Genomic DNA, 21,190 nt, shown 5'->3' with positions numbered 1-21,190 from the left:
TGACGGCTTTGGCATTGAAGATGGTAGATCAAGGGACACAATTAATTGACTATGTGCTACATTTCAAGGCAGGTGCTCAAATTAAACCTGTGTTTAATGCTTAACAGAATATACAATGGGAAGCAGGAGTTCTGGAGGAATTCAGTCCCCTTAGTTCTTGTGACTTGGAACAGGGAGACCCTGACATCACAGAACCTATGATAAGTAAGACATCATCAAATAGCTGCTTATTATTGATTTGATTTGGAAACATGATGTAATGTGCTTCTGGCTGTACAGTATTTATGAATCAAAGCCCTCTAAGAATTAGGAAAAAACTGGAATTAGGGGCTTCTGCATGAAAAGTGAGATTTCAAGTCACTATGCTGAGTACTAGGCCCTGTAAGCTTGGAATGCTATCAGTTATCAAAGAAACTGTTACTTTCTGCAGTGTGTCCTTGTTGCGCTCAATCCTTTGAGATGTTTCATTTATGTAAAAGTACCGTTTTAAAAATACTGATGCCTAGATCCAAACCTGCGTCTCTCCCCTGCTCCCCTGCCAGAGATTTTGATTGAACTGGCTTGGGTGTGGGGACTTTTGAAATTCAAAACTCCCCAGAAGAGGCTAATGAGTGGCCACTGGTCCAGAGACAGAAATGACATGAGGGGGTGGCCCCACTTGCTGCTTCCTCCCTGCTCAGCTAGGACATCTCCGCACTCTGCTGGAGCCTCCCTGCTGTTCAATCTCTGGGCTTGTGAAGCCAAAGTGTTAACTGGGTCACCTCCAGGCTGGGCTTTTGCAACGGGTAGAGATGGGGGTTAGTCTGTGAGCATTCACTGCATTGCCACTGTGAACTAAGGAACATTTGATCCTGAGGCTGCCAGGTGGTTGGGAACCTTTTTAAAGTTGATAGTGTCCCCTGCATTTGCAGTCATTTTGAGAGGGATTTTTGGGAGCTATGGATATTTACCTTGCAGTTGACTGTTTCTTTTTTTTTTTTTTTTTGAGGACATTAAAGTAATAGTCCTCTCTTCTGTCAATGTTCCAGCTACAGCAAATAGATCCATAGAAACAAATTTAATCCACTGGAATTACTCTTTAAATAAATTCAACATTTTGGTTCACAGAGCTGCAAATAAATTGACTGCTTTAATTCCCCATATGTGGAGTGGACCTGAACTGTACAAGGACAGACTGAGAAGCACCTATTATATAGTCAAGGTGGCCATGGACGAGGGGGAATTGAAAAGGAAGCACTTCAAACTATTTTTAAAATAAAACACATCCCACTGGGACAGTGACTGCCCGATGCCTACTATTCAGAAATCAGGGTGAACAAAGAGAAGCTTCACATTTGGTGGTTCTGGCCAAAGAAAAAGCTCTGGAAAAAGGAGGAGAATAACAGGTCCAGCTAAGAATATAACAGAGTCCCTCTGAATTTTCTCTGTGTAGGTTTTTTTTTTTTTTTCCCCAGAAAGATCTTCCCATCCTAGAGAAAATGTGTTAAAGATAATTCTCATGGTAACTTTGGTAAAATATTCCAATTATTATAAAAGGCTATTGGACATTATTAAATAAGTCTGTGTTGCACTTATTTTTAATATCTTTGTGCACACTCAGTATTTGTTCTGATGGCTCCCAGCAGACATTTATTACTAAAGTAGATCTGACTTGAGGTTGAGTGGAAAGGAAAGCAGTCAGTGTGGAAGGAATTTTGAGTAACTTGGTGCTATGATGGAATCCGGCTGCAGTAAAATGAGAGGGCTTGTGAAATATATGTGCCAATTAAGAAATGAATGTGAATTCACGGTGGCCAGACACCAGCCCCTTCCCCTTCATATGTCCCTAGAGATGCTTCTGGAATTGCCAGAGCTGAAAATTAAATTATAAACCTAAAACATGACACTGAAAATGGAGTGTCTCCTTTGATGATATCGGCATGATGATTCATGAGTGGGTGAGCCAGCACCCCTTCTGAACTCAAGAGTGCAAAGTATCCTGAGACAGGCATAGGCAATTACCCCACCCCTCACAGTGACGTTTTTCTAAAGCTTCTGGTCTGAATTATATCCTGCCACCAATCACAGTGCACCAAAGGCTCCCTACACATATGACACAGTAGGTCCCTAAAGAGACAGGACTGCAGTATGTAGCACCAGCCTGGAAAAGCCAATACTGTCATTGGATTGCCAATACGCAGAAAAAGCAAATGGTAGTGAATTTCAACATAGGCGTGTCAAAGTGTGTTGCAGAAAACTCTTGCAAGTTGGCATTTCACAACATGAGATTTGATATTGCCATGCCAGAGATACACAACCCAGATTTCTAAGCAGATTCCTTCTGTGAGTCATGGTGCTTTAAATTCTTCTCATTAGAACAGGAAACAAACCACTAATGGAAATAAATTCTCTTGTCACTGCCTCCATGAGTCAGAAAACTGCACTTTGTTTTGAAGAAGAAAAGTTAAAATTTTACATAACCTCCTGCTCCTTCTGCCTCTTTAACTCCGCTTGCTCTTTGCAAAGTCTGGATCATATGGGTCACGTAGTCTCAGAAAGTGGGGACTTACAATACTAGGAGCTGAAGCTTATCTCACTCACCCTTGTCCTGCTTTTTGCAATTGCCCAGCTCCTGCAAACCTGCTTAATCTTATGCCTGTCCCTGTAAAGGTCAGGCATTCCCCTCCCCAGTTTGACTGCTGTTCCCGCGCATGAGAAACCCCTTGGTTTAAACCAGGCTATCAGCAGCTAGTGTTGTCCACTATAGTCTGTCTATAAAAACTCTGCAACCCCTTTGTTCAGGCTCAGAGCTTGGAGTGTTAACTCCTCTGGGCCCGCCGGCGTGATAAACTTGAGTTCTCCCACTCTCTGAGTGTGGTGCTTGGTTTCTCGAGTACTGGTTTCTGCAACAGTTTATCTCCTTATTTGTGGGAGTCCTAACTTCCGTGTGTGAAGGTTTCTGAGTAACTCATTAAAAGGTAACGACAACAAGAATGGCCATGGAGGGCCCGTGGAAATCAGAAGGCTGAGCTTTCTTCACAGAGGGGATCCGAAGTTTAGGCCTTGTGGGATGAATAAATCTGGAATAGGCAGGTAGATAGTCTACAAGGAAGGAATGGACACAGGAAAGTTCTGGTTGGTTTTGCAATGGCAACACCCTTCAGGGCCCTGGCATGTAAACTCAGAGACTACAGAGAAGGACAGGTGTTAAGACAAAAAACAGCCATGGCACGTGTGGCAAATGGGAACCAGATGGAATGGCTGTGGGCACACCCTTCAAGTGTCTAATGCAATCTGTAGACCAAAGGAAACACAGGAGCCAAGCATGGCCTGTGTGCACTGACTTTGTGACCTGTGATCTAGGGAGTAAAATGGAAGCCAAGTCATTGTAGTGGCATGGGAAATATAACAGGTGTTGTTTTATTTATTTTTACCTAATGCTAAGTCAAGTTTAGATGGACTCAGTAGAGTATCTAAAGGAATAAGTTTTTTTTTTTTCTTTGTTTGTTTGCATTCTCTTTGCAGGATCTTCTTCCTGTCTATTGATTGATTACCTGTGTTCTCATGTAAGCCCACTATTTCTGCTCCTTGTACATTTTTTCTTGGTTGATCACACCAAAGTGAAAGTGAAAGTCACTCAGTCGTGTCAGACTCTTTGAGACCCTGTGGACTGCAGCCTGCCAGGCTCCTCTGTCCATGGAATTATCTAGGCAATACTGGAGTAGGTAGCCATTCCCTTCTCCAGGGGATCTTCCCAACCCAGAGATGGAACCCAGGTCTCCCACACTGCAGGCAGATTCTATACCGTCTGAGCCACCAGGGAAGCCCAAAGCGTTCCCAGTGACAATTAGCAAAACTAATTAGAATGACCACTTAATTTCTTCACAAACAGCTCTTCTATAGCAGTTTTTAGGCTGGATCACACCAAGTCCCATAAAATTATTTAGCTGGCATCTCCTCAATCTCTATCCAGCTCAAATGTCTCAGCAGAATTACAGAGTTGTACATTCAACTGTCTATTAGACATTGACATGTGTGTGGCCTGAGGGCACCTCAAATTCAAAAGGTCTGCGTTATACATCCTATCTGAACTTACAAACGGCCCATCCTCAGTGATAAGCAGGAACATGCAGTCAGCTGCCATATCCAGAAACTTTAGTGATGTTCTTGACTCTACTTCCTTCCCTGACCTTGCTTGTCCCACGAGTTGCCAGGAAATATTGATTTCATATTCTCAACATCCTCTTGCTTTTGCTAGTCAAGTTTCCAATTGGCAGAAATAAAATATACACTCAGGCATGTGCTCAAATCTGGTATGAGTTCATGATTTATTTAGCCAATAAGAGAAAATGAGCAATGTGTTATGGTCACACAGAGGGGCAGCAGACAACACATAAATCTTTTCCTATGTTTTCTTTGCCCTGGACCCATATGAGATACTCTGTTGTTGGTGCCATTCTTTGCATAGACAAACCTAATAAGACTGAGAAAAACATTCAAATTTTTATAATACCATATTTTTATATGCTGACTTATGTTGCTATTGCAGGAAAACTTGAAGTAAAATTTTAGAGATTTCCACTTTAAGGGGTTATTTACAAACAATGATATTTTTTGATTCTTAAAGTGATCTTGGCATCAGGAAGGCAATATTCTCTTTGCAGGAGAACATATTAGTCAATGCCCAAGAGAACCAGATTAGTATGCCTGTCTCCCACTTGTATAGGGTCCTTAAAGTCAACCATCTCTGTTCCTCAACAACATTTCTCAGATCATCTCTGTTATCACAGTTTAGGGCACGAGGCTCCCTTGCTTAAACAAAACACAGCCTCCTACCCCACCTCACTGATCGTCTTGTCTCCCTGTAACATACTCCATCAACTGAAGCAAGCATAATTTCTCTGAAATGCCTTCAGGAACCAGTTTCTCCCTTCCACTCCATCTCATATGTCCCCACGCCATATTCAGCTAACCTGAACTTCTTTTATATCCTTAGAACAACTCATCTTTGTCACATCCAGATATTTGGATATGTTATATCTTTTGCCTGAATACTCTTTCTTGCCTCTTAGATCACCTAACTCCTCCTCATCCTTCAAGAGTGTCACAATTTCTGAGATCCCTGATGCACAATTCTGGGTGAGATACCTCCCCAGAGCCATTTAATATTTTCCATTTTTCTGTGTTTATCAGACCAAATCTAGTTTTATGTCTATTATATTTTTCCTCTTTAGGATTGTGAAGTTTTGTGAGCTTAGTGGTCATTTTGCCTTATTCATTGTTGAGCACCATAACTTAACACAGTTGCCTCATGGCTACTCCTTAAAAATAAGGCAGTGTTTTAGAAACGCCAGACTATCCATTATACAAAAGAAAAAAAAAAAAAATGTTAGGGGAAAGACTAAGGGAAAAAAGGCAACTTAAATGGTGAAGCAGAGGGACAATATTGCAATGTTGGAAGCTTCCCATGGGTTAGGAAGCTTGGGACTAAAATAAAATTAAGAGGGATAATGGTCACGATATAGCGAAGATCAATATAGACTAGCAAGAAAAAAAGAGTCTTACAAGACTCTACTAAGAGGCACATGTTGGGATACCATTCCCCCAAACTGAGGTTTTGGTGGGAGGGTGTGGTGGGGAGGAAACAGACATTGAGGAAAAGACAATTACGTTTGACACATGATTTTTTAAGAAAAATATTCCAAAGGCAATTGGAAAAGCAGAAATGGAGCTTGGAAAGACCACATGTGTTTCATACTTGAGTGCTGCTAGTACTGGGGACATGGTGATATTTCTTACCTATGTTTGATATCAGGACATTTATTTGCTATACAGTATTAATGCCATCAGGCCTAGGAGGTACTCACCATAAGCCACCTCCAGGTACAGGATAGCCTAAGCCCAAGACACGGCCAACTGAGGGTAGAGTGACAGAGGCATGAGCATGTGTCCCAGGCCAGGCCCACCTGAACCTTCCTTAGGAATGTTCTGCTGATGATTGCCAAAGACTGCTTCCAATGGTGCTGCCCAGGGAAGAAATCTGAGAGTGGGGTTAACAACAGACATCTTTAAACATATCTGTCTCCAGCGAAAAGCCAAGTAAAGAGAAGGAGGAACAAGATATGATAAGTGTGAGGCCATATATACTTCTGGATTCTCCAGTGATGTAAGACAAAGCATCTGATTTTTGCATAAGTTAATTTCAGTTGGGATATTTTCCTGCTTTTACTTGTAATTGAATGAGTCTTGAGAAAGAGAAGCTGTGAACGCTGACATTATACAAACAAGGCTGTTTTAAAGGAGATGCCGTGGAGAAGAAAGAGGAGACGTCACAGCTGAAATGGAGAATTACCATGGGGGGAAATAAAAGCAGAAAAAGGAAAACAATTCAAAGAAAGTTAGATCTGAAGTTGAAGGCAAAATTGACAATAGGTAATTACTGAAAGAATAACAATTGGGAGACAGGAAGATTGTAGTCTTAGAAGGGCAGAGAATATCAACAATGAAATTCCAGAAAAGCGCAACTCTCTAAGTGACAACGACTTCAAAGTATTACATGCAGCATGATGAGAATGAATTCATTTTCATCCAGAGTTTATATGTATAAAATCTTGTAATTTAAACCCGTTCCTCAGATTTACATGCCAATTTTATGCTATAAAAGCCACATCTGTTAAAACATTGCATCCAATGCCACTACCTTCAAGCATTTTTCTGTTCTGTTCTTTACTTGTAAAGCTGTCTGACTAGCAACTCTACAGTGTGTTGGCATCAGCTGCCATTTCTGAGATGGTATCTTTCATTCCTTTCTAAAAATAGGGAAATAATCTATGAGTTATGCTCATCTTCGGGAGCAAAAGGTATGGTGTGTGGGGAGTCCAGCAGCTGGAACAGAATTTCTGGCTTCGAGGAGCCAGAACTATTGCAAGTCACAGGAAACAAACCTAAGCAAGGGGAAAGGGATATTTGTGTTGCACACAATATTGTAAGGTTAGAAAGAGGACGATCACCACTTTTGCTTGCTATAAGATTAAAATGATAGTAATTATAACTGTTAGCATGTATTCAGCACTTATTAACAGAAAGATAACATCCACAGCATGATACATGCATCATCATAAGAAAGGGTCCCGATAATCATATTGGTGGAAATGTTTAAAAGAACAGAAAATAAGACTTAGACAGTCTACATTCTCTAATGTGATCAAGGTCACACTGCTCAAAGACATCGATACTGAGATTTAGACACAGTTTAACTCTGGGTCTGCAACTACTCTCCCATATGCCTTTCAGATGAAGCAACAAGCATTTGAGTTAGCCAGCAAGAAGATAACAGATCATTATCCACTGAAGTGTTAAAAATTATCTTTTCTTCAAGTTTTTTTTTAAACCAACAACATAACCAAACAGTAAGAAGTATTGATAAAATATTATTCTCAGTTGAAGTATGAAAAGAAGTCCTGCCTAGGGGTAGAAGAATAAATGGAATGCAATCTCCTAAAGCTACTGGTCAAGTCTTCCAGATATTTATCAACCAAACTTTTGAATGTCCCTAAAATGTAAAAGTTTATCATTACAGGTAAATTAAAAGGCTAGGGTTTTCAAAACAGAACCTAAATGGTGCTTTGGGTACAGTGGATAAGTAACTATATTAAGACTATGGTATAAACAGAAATGCTCATACATTTCCAATGTACTTCAATAATTATAATATACATTCATTGATACAGGTAACCGCTTGAGTTTACTGGTTTGTGAGTTTTCAGATCATTAGCACATGTTAAAGTTATGCTATGCCAAATTACACAGAGAAGAAATGTATTGCCCAAATTATTTTAAAGATCACAAGAGTGAAAACTGGTTTATGACATGCCAAAATCAAACCTAGTCTCAAATGCATATGTGTTATGTGTTGATGTATTTTTACAGGGTTAGTCAAATTATTTCTCTGCTAGATCTGATGGAGAGAAGTAATACAAGCAATCTTTCAAAACTCCAATCTTCCCTCAATTCTTTCTTCAACCTTGACCCAAACAGACAGCCTGAGGTCCACAGAAAGAATTTAATCTCGGCCCCCTCTCAAGAGGCTTGCATTACCAACTGGAGAGGAGGGCTGTTTGAGGGATAAGCAGCCTGGTGGAACTCTCTGATACACTGGGCCTTGACTATAGCCCAGAAACTCTGCTCACCTAAGAAAAAGTATTTAGACAGGGACCCCTTGCTTGGTTAGTGTTCCAGAATGAGAGGTGGTGCATTAAAGTGATGACCTCAGGGAGGGCAAAGAATTGGTGCTGACTAGCCTGGCACACATATTGACCCTGGAAACTTTTTCCTACAGGAGTGGGTTGTGGAAAGGTCTTGTAGGAAGGAAGGTTTCCAAGGAGTCTGGGATAGTTGTGCACATGGAGGGGAGTGGGCAAGAAGAGGAATCTAGATCAGCAGTGCTGCTGGTGGTGGAGCTCATTCTAGGTTCCATCAACCTTAGCTGATTATAGTTCCTATACTGAGAAAGCCTTATAGGTGTGTTGACACCTAAAAGGTTTATACATTGAATTTCACAGCCTTTGACTGAGGCTGAATGTCTGGTTTTCATTGGTTTACTTATTTATTTGAGAAGTACTCAAATGCATTGGTTTAAACATAGCTCTTGAATCCAGCTTCCTGTATGGGAAACTTGTCTCTAGTTCTTCCTATGTTTGTGACCTTGGATGATTTCTTTAACCTTCCCATGCCTTGCTTTCCTAATCCAGAAAAAAATGGACTAATAATAGTACCTACTTTACAACATTTACTGTGAATATTAACTGAGCTACTACAAGTAAAGTGCTTAAATGGGCACCTGATGAAGAAAATCTCCATGACTGTTAGCCATTACTCTTTGGTGATTATTGTTGTTGCTATTCAATATATCTGAAGACTGTATAATAATCCAGGTGAAGCACAGTATTAGACCAGATTCAGAAGCACATAAATATGCAAAAGCAGAGTTCACATTTAACTTCAGGCTCTTAAGCCCCAGGGGGATGTCTTGTGTATCACACTGCTCTACACCCTAACTTCAGGGTCCAAAACGACAAGCTGATACAACCTGGCTGAGAACTTGGCTGACCTGTATTATTCAAAGTGGCATCTATTTCACAGATCAGGCTGGGAATGGGTTTGCCCAGGGATCAGACCACTGGTCACTTTTGTCAGGTGCATTAACTTTCAGACCACTAGGATGCTATTTAGTGCAGGATTAGTCATTTACTAATTACTAATTACTCCAGCGGCCACAGACCTAAGGTCAGTCATTGTCTCCCTTCACACCAGGAGAATCCAACATAATAGAGGCCAGATAGGTAATTTGCATTGTCTCTTCTTAGGAGAGACCCACAGGAGGAGGAGGCAGGAGGAGGATTCTGTGTTGAAAGCAAGCGAAGGAGTTTTACTTTGACGGGCATTTCCATAAGCTTCTCAGGGGAACTTGTGGCCCATCTTTCCTGCTGGGACCTGGCAGGTTCTCAGATTTGATGCTTGCTGCTGGCCAGCTGGGGAAACTGGACAAGGTCTGACCCCAGCTCCTAATCACTTCTACTAGCTGGCAAGTCTTTTCCCCTCTGAGCATCTGGAGAGTCATCCGACTGTGTTTGCCAAACTTGCTTGCAAGTGAGAAGCGTGTTTGTTTTATGATCGCTGTCTTGGGTTTTAAATAAGAATACTGTAGGAGATGATCCTGCTCTGATCCTTGCTAATGTACCTCTAGGCTAATAAGTGCTGAGATGATCCTCCTCTTTGATTTCATGAATAAGAAAATAAAATGGGAAATGTGTGACATTTTAAAAAAATTATTGTTATTACTGAGAGTAAAATGTTTTAACCCTCTCTGGAGTGGCTAAGTTTCACACTGAAAATGCCGCTTGCCAGATTGTATCTCCTGTTCCTCCTCTCCTTAAATATGTGCTTATTTACTTCCTGCAGAGTTCAATTTTAGAACCCATCAAAGTAGATCCACTCAGACTGACTACATTTTCATGCATAAATTCATAGATGTCTTCAGAAGGAATTGCACTTGCATATGCAAATACTTCCAATGCCTTTTCATTTCTACTTTTGGCCTGCACAGTTTTTAATTCATGCAAACACATTACACAAACAAATATGGGCTCAATAACAACACAAGGCATGTGTGAATTGTTAATTGCAAAGCGAAGGGTTTGATATGGCCAAGCAACTTTCATTATTATCAATGGAGAGGAACAAGATTAAACAGGAAGAATAAAGGTATATTTGAAAATAAAATCCCAGGCACTTGGTTTCATTTTATGTAAATATTAATAAGGGAAAAGGTGACAGGCAAATCCACAGTTCAACAATAATCTAGGATCTTCAGCTCAGTGCACAATGATCAGAAGCCAGGATGCACCTTTAATGAGACTTAGGAAGGAGAGGCCACATTTTAGCCCAGAATCATGAGAAACAAAAACATACGCAATAATATCATAAAGGAAATAGAAAACACAACAGAAAATGAAAGGCCGTCAACCTTGTTGAATGTGCATCACCTTTCAAAATATCTCAGTCTTGTATGAGAGACACCCCTGGAAGCAACAGGCAGGTATCTTCATTTATCAAATTGGATAGTTAAGCCTTCCCTTAATTAAGCTGTGAGTCCTCGTTTTTTTTTTTTCTTTCTAATTTCCACTACATGCACTTTGGGGTCTGGTGAGAACTTAAGAAAGTAAAACACTTGTTGAAGTTACTCACAGATCAAAGACATCTGATACAGAGCAATTTTCAAGCAACCCTCCTCCCCTTGTTTGCAATGTGTTTCATTTACATGCAGTTAACTCAGAAAATAAGAGTGAAGATTAAATAACAAGTGCATTCTGCAAGGGTCTACAAAGGCAGTAGAGATAAAATTTTAACTGTTTCTCCACTGATTTTGTGGAATGTTTTATTAAATATAAAAGGTGAAGCTAGGCTAATGGAGGAGCACTTGAGAACACGATTTTTTTAGAACAATCACTGGATTAAAGGAGATATACATATATATTACAAATAAGTAGTGTTTTCTAAGAAATAAACAAAAGAGTAAGCAAGCTAAGCTAAGGAAATTAAGAAACCAGGGATGGAATTTGAAGCTTCTATAGACTGAATGTTTGTGACTCTCCAAAATTTGTATATGAAACCTAACCCTCAATGGTATCTGGAGGCAGGGCTTTGGGGAGGTAAATGAATGACAAGGGTGGAACCCTCATAAGTGGGTTTGGTGCCCTTATAAAAGAGGCCCCAGAGAGCTTCCTTGCCTTCTGCAGCTTTATGAGGACACAGGACAAGATGGCTGTCTATGGGCCAGGAAGTCACCTCTCAGCAGTACTCAACTCTGCTAGGACTTGACCGTGACCTTCCCTGCTTCCGGAACTGTGCCAAACTAAATTTCTGCTATTTATAAGCTACCAGTTCACAGTACTTTGTTATAGTGGCCTGAAAGGGATAAGACACAAGCTAGGGTATCTAATGAAGAATTAAATTAGTTGTAACATTTACTGACAGGGACAGAGAACAAGAACTATAGAATCCGTATTAACACATGAGGCAGTAAACCAGCAGGTAGAACCTTGACCCTTGGCGCTGCAGAGAACCCCTTCCTGGTACATTCACTACAGTTTTGCGTGTCCGCTGGTAATTTTGCTAACACTTTATGTAAATCACATACAAGGCGAGGCTGGTACACAAAGCATAAGACCTGGAGCCAGCCAGACAACTTAGACACACTACCTCTCACACTGTGCCTGAGTCCAGGCGTCCATACATTCACAGCAACTCGGCACAAGCGATAACAAAATTCCCCAAGGATAGTGACTAAGAAGAGAATGCCAACTGTTAGTGCTTAGGATGAAAACATTCTCCTCCCCAAAGAAATCAAAACTGTATAAGAAAATTATGTTTAGGTGAAAGCAGTTGTGGGAATTATACCAGTGGAATTGGAATTGACCTATACTTCAAAACATTAAAAACATGTATAATTCAGAATTAACACCACATATTTTGGGGGTGGGGGAGAGAAATTAAAGATTATTATATGGGAGGGGAGTGGAGAGAGATTCAAATATGTTTTTATCATTATACGATTTGTTCAAAGAGAATATAACCGAGAAGCTCAATGTGAGAAGGAGGAGAAATCTGAACTCTTAGAGGCTTGTGTCTCAGTTTCAAGGAGAATAGTTTAAAAATCACAGATAATTCCACGTTCCTTGGGACTGCAATCCATGATGGTCACAGGGATATCCCTCATGGAGCCAAGGGTCTGCTTTCTGTTACATCTGATCAAAACCTACCCTGGCATGTCTCCAAAAGTATCCAAACTGTCAAAGGATTGAAGTGTCCAGGACAGAAGAGGCCCTTCTATGGTCCCCAAAGGAATCTGACACGGGTTGACAAGAAGATTGTTCTCTTAAACTACACTTGAATGGAGAGTTAATGTAGACCTGCTTTGCTCCCTGTTTTCACCAACCTCAGTCATCCATGTGCAACAGCGCAAGCAAGTGAGACAGCGCGGGCCCTCGGCGCGGGCAGCCCCACCTACCTTGTCTTGGGAACTCGTCCGACTCCCGGTGAACGAGGTCTGTCACTCGGTTGCCATAGTGCATCCTGCTGTCATGATCATAGGCCTTCAGGGTCTCGCTGGAGCTGTAGGACTTCTGTGTGGGCACACGGCAGTCTTCACTGTCCAGGGAGGAGCTCGTGTAGCGACACTCCTTGCCACACCGTCCCCTGGTCAGAGAGCGGTGTCGTCGGTCCTTGACATCCATTATCTCAGGTCTGGCAGAAGGCTGATGCTTTCTGAAAAGTCAGGCCGGGGTATGGGCACTTGTCACGTGGCCACCTAGAAACATCACAGGAGAAAAACTCAGACTATGATTCTAAGAATTACTGCCTTCAGTTCTGATTCATGCTTTGACTCAGATCAAAACGCACAAAGGCAAATTTGGTCAGCGCTGCATCATCTCTTCTGCAAATGCTTAATGTATACTTAAACAATCAGCCTAAATAGAATCACTCGATGCAGTAAATTAATTCCCATGCTATTTAACTTAATAGATTTGAGGGGAAAATAGTAGCAAAATAATTGATATTTTTATTTTCTATATGTGTGAAGATGACATGGCAAGTCTGTCACTCTAATGAAAGATCTTACTATGAAGTGGTTCAGAGTAAAACTGATTTTATCTGACTTTAACTGCTTTCTCTTTTTGCTGCTGAAGGACTAGGGAAAAACACCAAAATTAAATAAATACAAATATAATAAAGATGTAAAAGGCAAAAATATATGCTGATGATGCTTTTAATGGTACCAGGTCACACTGGACCACATAAAATTTGCCTGGCTGGTTATGGAGAATGATAATATAAGGCATTCTTGACATGCAGTCTTCCTCTGACTTATTTAATGAGCCTTCAGCAAACTCCTCATCTGGTTTATCTTCTTGGCAAATCTGATTCCTGGACACACCTGGTCCTTTCCCTAGTCACCTGCCAACAGGACATCTTGCTCACAGAGGTCCAATGGGCACAACCACATGGCCATCTACCTAAACCCACCCTAGTGTCCTTTTCACAGGTAGGATATCCACTGTGGAAAAGAAAAAATGGGGAAGAGCACTGAATGCAATAGGTAAGTTGATGGAAAGAAGCCTCTCCAGCATATGATCTGGCAACCAGGGAGCCCCACAGTTTGACACCCAGGACCTAGAAATGTAAACAAACATCACTCAGAAAACTCTAGCCTTCTGCCGAGCAAATAAGATCAACACGCTTAGACGCCTCCAAGTTCCAAATGATAGGCTCTTATTGATTTCATCGGCCATGCAAAATAGCCTAGACCACAGGGCCAGGGCCTGGACAAAATGGAAAAACATAAATTTAATTAAAATGGCAAATACAACCCAGAGCCAGTGTAATGATTTTTCTCCAGGCTACTGATGCTCACTGTCTCCTCAATATGTCAGAATGTACTCGGGGAGCAGATCTATAGTTTGGAGCCCCTCTGCTCTTCTTTGGTTATTTACCACACTGCAATGGGATGCTTGTGTATACCAAGGGACTAGCCTAAATGTGTAGCAATGTGGAAGATATCAGCCCCAAGACAGCAGAAGCCAAGTTATCTCTTACTTGTCCTTTCATACCAAGAGGTCCTTCTGGATCTCAGAAACCCTCCTAATTAAGACTATTTGTGTACAGTATCAAACATTGCCTGTAATCGTGAATAGCTTTGTTTGACAACGGGCAATGAAAAAGAGGGCCTATCTGTGGTAAACACCAAGCAGAGTCGAGCTGTTGCCACAGTCACTTCAAAAAAACTTAAATTCTCAGTTTCCTGAAGCCTAGTCTCCAACTTAGGAAGCTGAGAAGCATCTTTGAGAGTCACCAGTCAAGACTCCAGGACCTGCTTAGAGAACAAAGGTGGTCAGCGTCAGCATGGAGTTTTGCGGGCTGCACCAAAGATTCCAGTGTCTTAACATTAGTGAAATTTCTAGATGTTCAAAAACTTCTCCTTTAACATCCAACATGTGATCTTAACATTTTAGAATCCATAGTATAGGCTGGTTGGAAGCATGGCTATTGTAGTCCTGCTGGATATCAATCTCATCATGACCACTGACTAGCCAGAGCCCTTGTAAAATTCAGGTTCTCAACCACTGAAAACAGAAAATAAGTATTTACAGATTAGAGTATTTATAAAAATTAGATGGGACACTATGGGAAAGCTCTCAATATGCTGCCTAACACATGGTAAGGGCTCTTGAAGAAGTAGTTTTTTTTTTTTCCTCCTCTGAATGATTAAAAATAATTTTTTGTCTTAGCTAAGAAGCTGCAAATTTGCATAAGACAAAGATAATCATATGAATTCCTGAAATTCAAACTTCTAATTATAAATATCAATACTTGAACTACATACAGATAAAGGAAGACTTTTAGTGCCTATTAAGGATGTAGGTCTGGAGTAGTAAATGGCAACCCAACCCACTCCAATATTCATGCCTGGAAAATCCCATGGACTGTAGCCTACCAGGCTCCTTGGTCCATGGGGTCGCAAAGAGTCGGACATGACTGAGCGACTTCACTATACTACACTTTAAGGATGTAGGTGGCGCTAATGCTAAAATAATCTGCCTGCCAATGCAGGAGACAAGATGCAAGTTTGATCCCTGCATGGGGAAGATCCCCTAGAGAAGGGAATGGCATCACATTCTAGTATTCTTGCCTGGAAAATTCCATGAGCAGAGGAGCATGGCAGGCTACAGTCTCAGCTCAGTTCAGTTGCGCAGTTGTGTCCGACTCTTTGCAACCCCATGGACTGCAGCATGTCAGGCCTCCCTGTCCATCACCAACTCCCGGAGCTTATTCAAAATCATGTCCATCGAGTCAGTGATGCCATTTAACCATCTCATCCTCTGTTGTCCCCTTCTCCTCCTGCCTTTCCCAGCATCAGTGTCTTTTCAGAGGAGTCAGTTCTTTGCATCAGGTGGTCAAAGTACTGGAGTTTCAGCTTCAGCATCAGTCCTTCCAAAAATACTCAGGACTGATTTCTCTTAGGATTGACAGGTCGGATCTCCTTGCAGTCCAAGGTTCTCTCAAGAGTCTTCTTCAACACCACAGTTCAAAAGCATCAATTCTTTGGCACTTAGCTTTCTTTATAGTCCAACTTGCACATCCATACATGACTACTGGAAAAACCATACATAGCTACAGTCTATGAGGCTGCAAAGAGTCTGACCCAACTGAGCACCCACACAAGGGTGTATATGATTGTGTGCACTAACACTGAGGAGCTACAAGTGTTCTAGGGGAAGAAGGGTTGGCTGTTCTGAATGTATTTTATCATTTTTCTCTCCTCTGCTTCACTGTGAGTTTTTACTTTTTAATGTTTTCAGTGTTCCTAACTCATGAAATCCTATCTCCTCTAATTTGCATCATGCTTTGGAAATTGGGCTGACTTTCTATGTGTGCATGTATGCGATTTTATTTTACACATATTTTTAAAAATCATGCTCTAAGTGGGAGCCTAAAGGCTTATTACCTATTTATAAAGTACAAGAAATTTAATGTTTGGACATTTTGACATCTAATTTGGTTGCCTAGTGATCTTTTCCTGTTAAATTTCTCTTTCTTGCTTATGCCCTTGATAGTTCAGTTTGTCAGCAATGTCACCTCCAGATAAATGATAGACATTTATATAAAATGAGGTAAGAAAATGACAAATTTTAGCCAGGGAAAACTAATTTCTTAGAAAACTGAGCAGAGTATACAGACTGTTGGACTCTAGACATTTTGTATTTGGCCTGCTTGTTATTTAAAAATTAATTTTCAATAAAAAAAGAGACAAACCAGCAGAATTTATATTAAAATCTGGGTCCTGAGCTTATTATGAAAAATCAGGCAGTCTAGAAATTCCCACTTTCAAAACGATTGGATAAGTGTACTTCTACAAATTTTTTTCCCATTAGGTACAGCTGAAGACCCTATACATTATATATAAAATAACAGTAGGAAGAATCTGAAAGGTAGGAACAAAAGACAGACTTACTAGTGCCCTCAGGACCCAAGGAACAAAACTGTTGTGAGTTTCCGAAATTTCTTTTTGCCCTATATATTTCATTCTTGGAGCTAAAGATACTGTCAACCCAGTAACAGCAATAGACTCAGACGATAAAAATTCCAACAAAATCCTGCTGCCTCTAGCCAAAGGACATTGAAGGGGGCAGCGTAACAAGAGAGGAAACATTGAGATGCTAACCATCTTACCGCAGCCAGATAGCACAGGAAATTCAGTAGATCCCATCCCTACCTTCACCAGCAAAAGCCAAGTGTGGAGCCTAGATTTCCATGCTTCTGAGGAAGCAACAAGCTACCCCAACCCCAAACAGTGGTTTCACAGAAGGTTAAGAAGGCAGATAGGACTTTCATGCCTTACAGGAAGGAATGCGGTCACCTTCTCCTCAGAGGGTGCCAGCCTGGCCTTCCACCCTCATTGGGGGTGATAAGGCACCACTCTTCTCTGCTAGGGCAGTATAGGAGCAGGACTAGTGGAGACCCAGGACTTTCATCATTTCCCAGGGGTAATGCGTCCTTCTGCCTACTGTTGTTGGCTATTGGTGCTAGCAGACATCATGTGGGGAGGAGTAAAATTTTACCTCACTCCTAACCCTACCACCAGGGAACTATCAGCGGAGGTCTAGTGGGGAACCAGGACTCCCAATCTCCTCCTCTCCCAGATCCGAACAAGGAAGGCTCTGCCCTGAAGTGCTAGCAAAGATTGAGTGAGAAACCTGGACTCTTAGGCAAAAGTAGCAATGATGAGGCAGGATTCCTCATCTTACAGAGCAGTGTCAGAGGAAACCAGCTACAATAGAAGGTTTAAATAAGACACAGACTCTCATAACATAATACCTCAAATGTCCATAGTTCAGAAAACAAAACAAAACCTATACCACCAAGAGCTAGAAAATTTTCAACCTAAATGAAAAAGGTTTAATCAATAGATACCAACATTGAGAAGAGACAGATGTTAGAATTATTTGACATACATTTAAAAACAGCTATCATAAAATGCTTTGACAGTGATTTAAAGCACACTTTAAAGAAGTTAAAAAAAAAAAAAGGAGGTCTCAGCAAACAAATAGAAGATACAAAGGAGACTCCAATAGAAATTTTAGAAGTGAAAATTAAAATAGTCAAAAAAAAAATTAATAGATGGGCTCAAGAGAAGAATAAAGAGATAGAAGAGAGGATGAGGGAACTTGAAAACTGAACAATGGAAATTACCCACTCTATACAGTTGGTTAAAAAACAAACGAAAGAAGAAAAAATGAATAGAGCCTTAGGCACCTACCTATAGAATGAGAACAAAAGACTTAATGCTTATGTTATCAGAGTCACAGAGGAAAAGAAAATGAAAGAGGGGCAGAGAAAGTGCTAAAACAGTAGCTGAATACATCCAAATTTGTAAACACTCGAGATGCTGAACAAAATCTAGAAGGCAGTGAGGAAAAGCGATACCTTACTTTTAGGGGAAAGCAATTTGAATGAAAGTAGATTTTTTCTCAGACCATGGAAGCAAGATGGAAATGGCAAAACATTTCTCAAATGCTGACAGAAAAGAAGTTTCAACCCAGAAACCTAGATCAAGTGAAAATATCCTTCTAGAATGAAGAAGACATGACATTCTCAGATGGAGGAAAACTAAGAGACATTATGACCAGCAGACTCATTCTGAATAAATGTTGAAAGAAGTACTTCTCTAAAACAGAAGGGAAAAAAAAATCTTGTAAATAATGAAAGAAAAAATAAGAAAAAAAGATATATATGCTTAGCAAAAATATTAATAAAGAATAAAGACTCCCTCGAGTTTTCCAAATTACTTTTAATGGTTGAAGTAAAAATTATAAAATTGTCTGATGAGGTTTTAATATATGTAGAGGTCATATTTAAGAAATGATATTATAAATGAGAAGGGTAAAAAAATATAAAGGGAGGTAGGGTTTAAACAATATAACTGGTAAAGTGATGAAAGCAGTGAACTGTGATAAGATATGTAGGTATAATGTAACAGCTAAAAAGACTATACAAAGGATGCACTCAAAAACAGTATACATAAATCAACATGGAGTTCAAAAAATGTTCAATAAACCACAGAAAAGTAGGAAGAAGAGAAAAATGAAAAATAGAACAAGAGCACAAATAGAAAACAAAGAGTAAAATGGCATAATTAAGCCCTGACAATAATTATATTAAATGTAAGTGGTCTAAGTACACAAATTAAAAAATAGAGATCTTCAGAATGAACTAGAAAATACAATCCAACTTCATATTGTCAACAAGTAAATTTAAATATAACATTGCAGGCATGTTGAAAGTAAAATGAAGAAAAAAGAGATACAAAGTTAACATTAACAAAAAGAACGCAGGAGTGACTGTTAATCTTAGATAAAGTCTACTTCATAGGTAAAGAAAATTATCAGAGATAGAGAGGGACATTATATAATGATAAAAGACCAATCTTCCAAGAAGTTGCAATTCTAAATATATATGTACAAAACAAAAAACAACAACAACAAAAAACATGCAAAGTATATTAAGCAAAAAGTAACAATTGAAAGGAAAAATATATAAATCCATAGAGCTGGAGCTTTCAATACTGGAATTTTAACAACTATAAAATCAAGACAGATACAGAAGAATCCCAAAACACCACCAACTAACAAGCCCTATTGAACTCTTACAGACTATTCCTCCCAAGAGCAGATTGTTACATCCTTAAGTACCCAAGTAACATAGCCTGGATTGTAAAACAAATCTCAAACTGAAGTCACACAGAGTATGTTCTCTTACCACAATGGAATCAAACTGAATCAGTAATAGTCAGATGAGAAGAAAATATCTAAACACTTAAAAACTAAACAACAATTTTCTAAATAATTCATGGACAAAAGATCATCCAAGATCAAAATATACATTAAAGTGAAGGAAAAAGGTAATATAACATATCAGAATTTGTAAGAAACTGTGAAAACACTGCTGAGAGAGAAATTTACAGAACTAAACACATTCACTGGAAAACAGGAAAAGTCTCAAATCAATAATCTAAGCTTCTAGATTCTAGTAAAAGAAGAAAAAACTAAAACTAAAAGTGAGAAGGAAGAGATTAATAAAGAACCAAATTAAATAAAACTGTACACATAAAAACAACACAGAAAGGCAATGAAACTGGCTGCTGCTTTGGGGGAAAAAGTCAATAAAGTTGACAACATCTGGCAAAGTGACAAAGAAATGAAGAAGACACATGAGATTTCACTAGACACCTTGACGGCACAAACAAGATTCTTAGAGAGTACTTCAAAGAGATTTACAAAAATAAATTTGACAACAAAGATGAAATGGACCAACATCTCAAAATCCTAAGACTATGACAATTCCCCTAATATGAAATATTAGATCATTTGAGTAATTTTGTGACAAATAGAGAAATTTAATTTGTAATTTTTAAAATTCACATAAAATCTCATGCTCAGATGATTACACTGGAGAATTCCATCAAATGTTTCAAGGAAAATTAACATCAATTCTACAAAATCTCTCCCAGAAACTAGAATAGGGAGCACTTTATAATTCATTTGATGAAGCTGCTTAAACATAACTAAAGACAGTACCAAAAAACAAACAAACAAAAACCCCTCCAAAACTAAAGACCAATATTTCCCATGAATATAGATACATAAATTCTCATCTTAGCAAATATAAGTCAATGGTATATAAAAATAATTATACATCCTGACCACATAGGGTTTATTCTGGGGATGCAAGGATGGTTCAGTATTTTAAAATATCAGTGTATCCACCACATTAAAGAAATAAAGAAAAATCAGTGGAAGTACAAAAAGCACCTGGCAAAAATCTATATCTGCTCGTGATAAAAACTCAAACGAAAATGGTAGAGGGAACTTCCTCAACTTGATCAAGAGAATCAACAAAAAAATCTACAACTAAGATTATATTTAATGGTGATAGACTAAATACTTTTCCCCAAGGATGGGAATGAGGCATGGAAGTTTCCTCCCATCACATTACTCAACACAGTGCTAGAAATTCTATTCCATACAATAACACAAGAAAGGGAAATAAATTGCATACAGAGGGGATTCCCTGGTGGTCCAGTGGTTAGGACTCTGCATTCTCACTGCCCAGGGCCTGGGTTCAATCTCTGGTCCCACAAGACACAGCATGGCAAAAAAAAAAAAGAAGAAAAGCATACTAAGCAGGAAGGGGACACAAAACTGCACCTCTTTATAGAGAACATGATTGTCTATGAAGAGAATCCTAGAAAAAACTTATGGAAAATAAGTGAGTTCAGTAAGATTATAGGATACATGATAAAACATGTAAAAATCAATTGAATTTCAATATACTAGCAATAAACACATGGATACCAAAATTCAAAGTACAATGCTATCTATAATTAAAAAAAAAAAAGAAAAATACTTAGATGTAAATCTAACAAAATGTGTACAGAAATGGTAAACTGAAAAGTAAACACAAGGAATTAAACTTTTTTTGATGAAAGAAATTAATTCTAAATAAATGAAGAGACATGTTGTGTTCATGATTTAGAAGAATCATTACAGGAAAAAATACTAATTTTTCTCTAGACTGATATATACATTGAAATTTA

At 39.3% G+C, this 21,190-nt stretch overlaps 1 protein-coding gene across 4 annotated transcripts in view; it reads right to left on the bottom strand.

Annotated features, from left to right (window-relative positions):
- The window catches only part of TENM2 (teneurin transmembrane protein 2), a 1,030,924-nt gene extending 1,018,151 nt beyond the window's left edge, over positions 1 to 12,773 (bottom strand). For all 4 annotated transcript variants that reach the window (XM_061149488.1, XM_061149489.1, XM_061149490.1 and 1 more), the window contains exon 1: positions 12,548 to 12,773. In XM_061149488.1, the coding sequence (XP_061005471.1) occupies positions 12,548 to 12,773 (226 nt within the window). The remainder of the gene's footprint in view (positions 1 to 12,547) is intronic.
- Positions 12,774 to 21,190: the final 8,417 nt, after the last annotated feature.

This window comes from Dama dama, chromosome 9, assembly GCF_033118175.1.
Source record: "Dama dama isolate Ldn47 chromosome 9, ASM3311817v1, whole genome shotgun sequence".
Classification (NCBI taxonomy): domain Eukaryota; kingdom Metazoa; phylum Chordata; class Mammalia; order Artiodactyla; family Cervidae; genus Dama; species Dama dama.
This window is presented reverse-complemented; position numbering and strand designations above follow the sequence as displayed.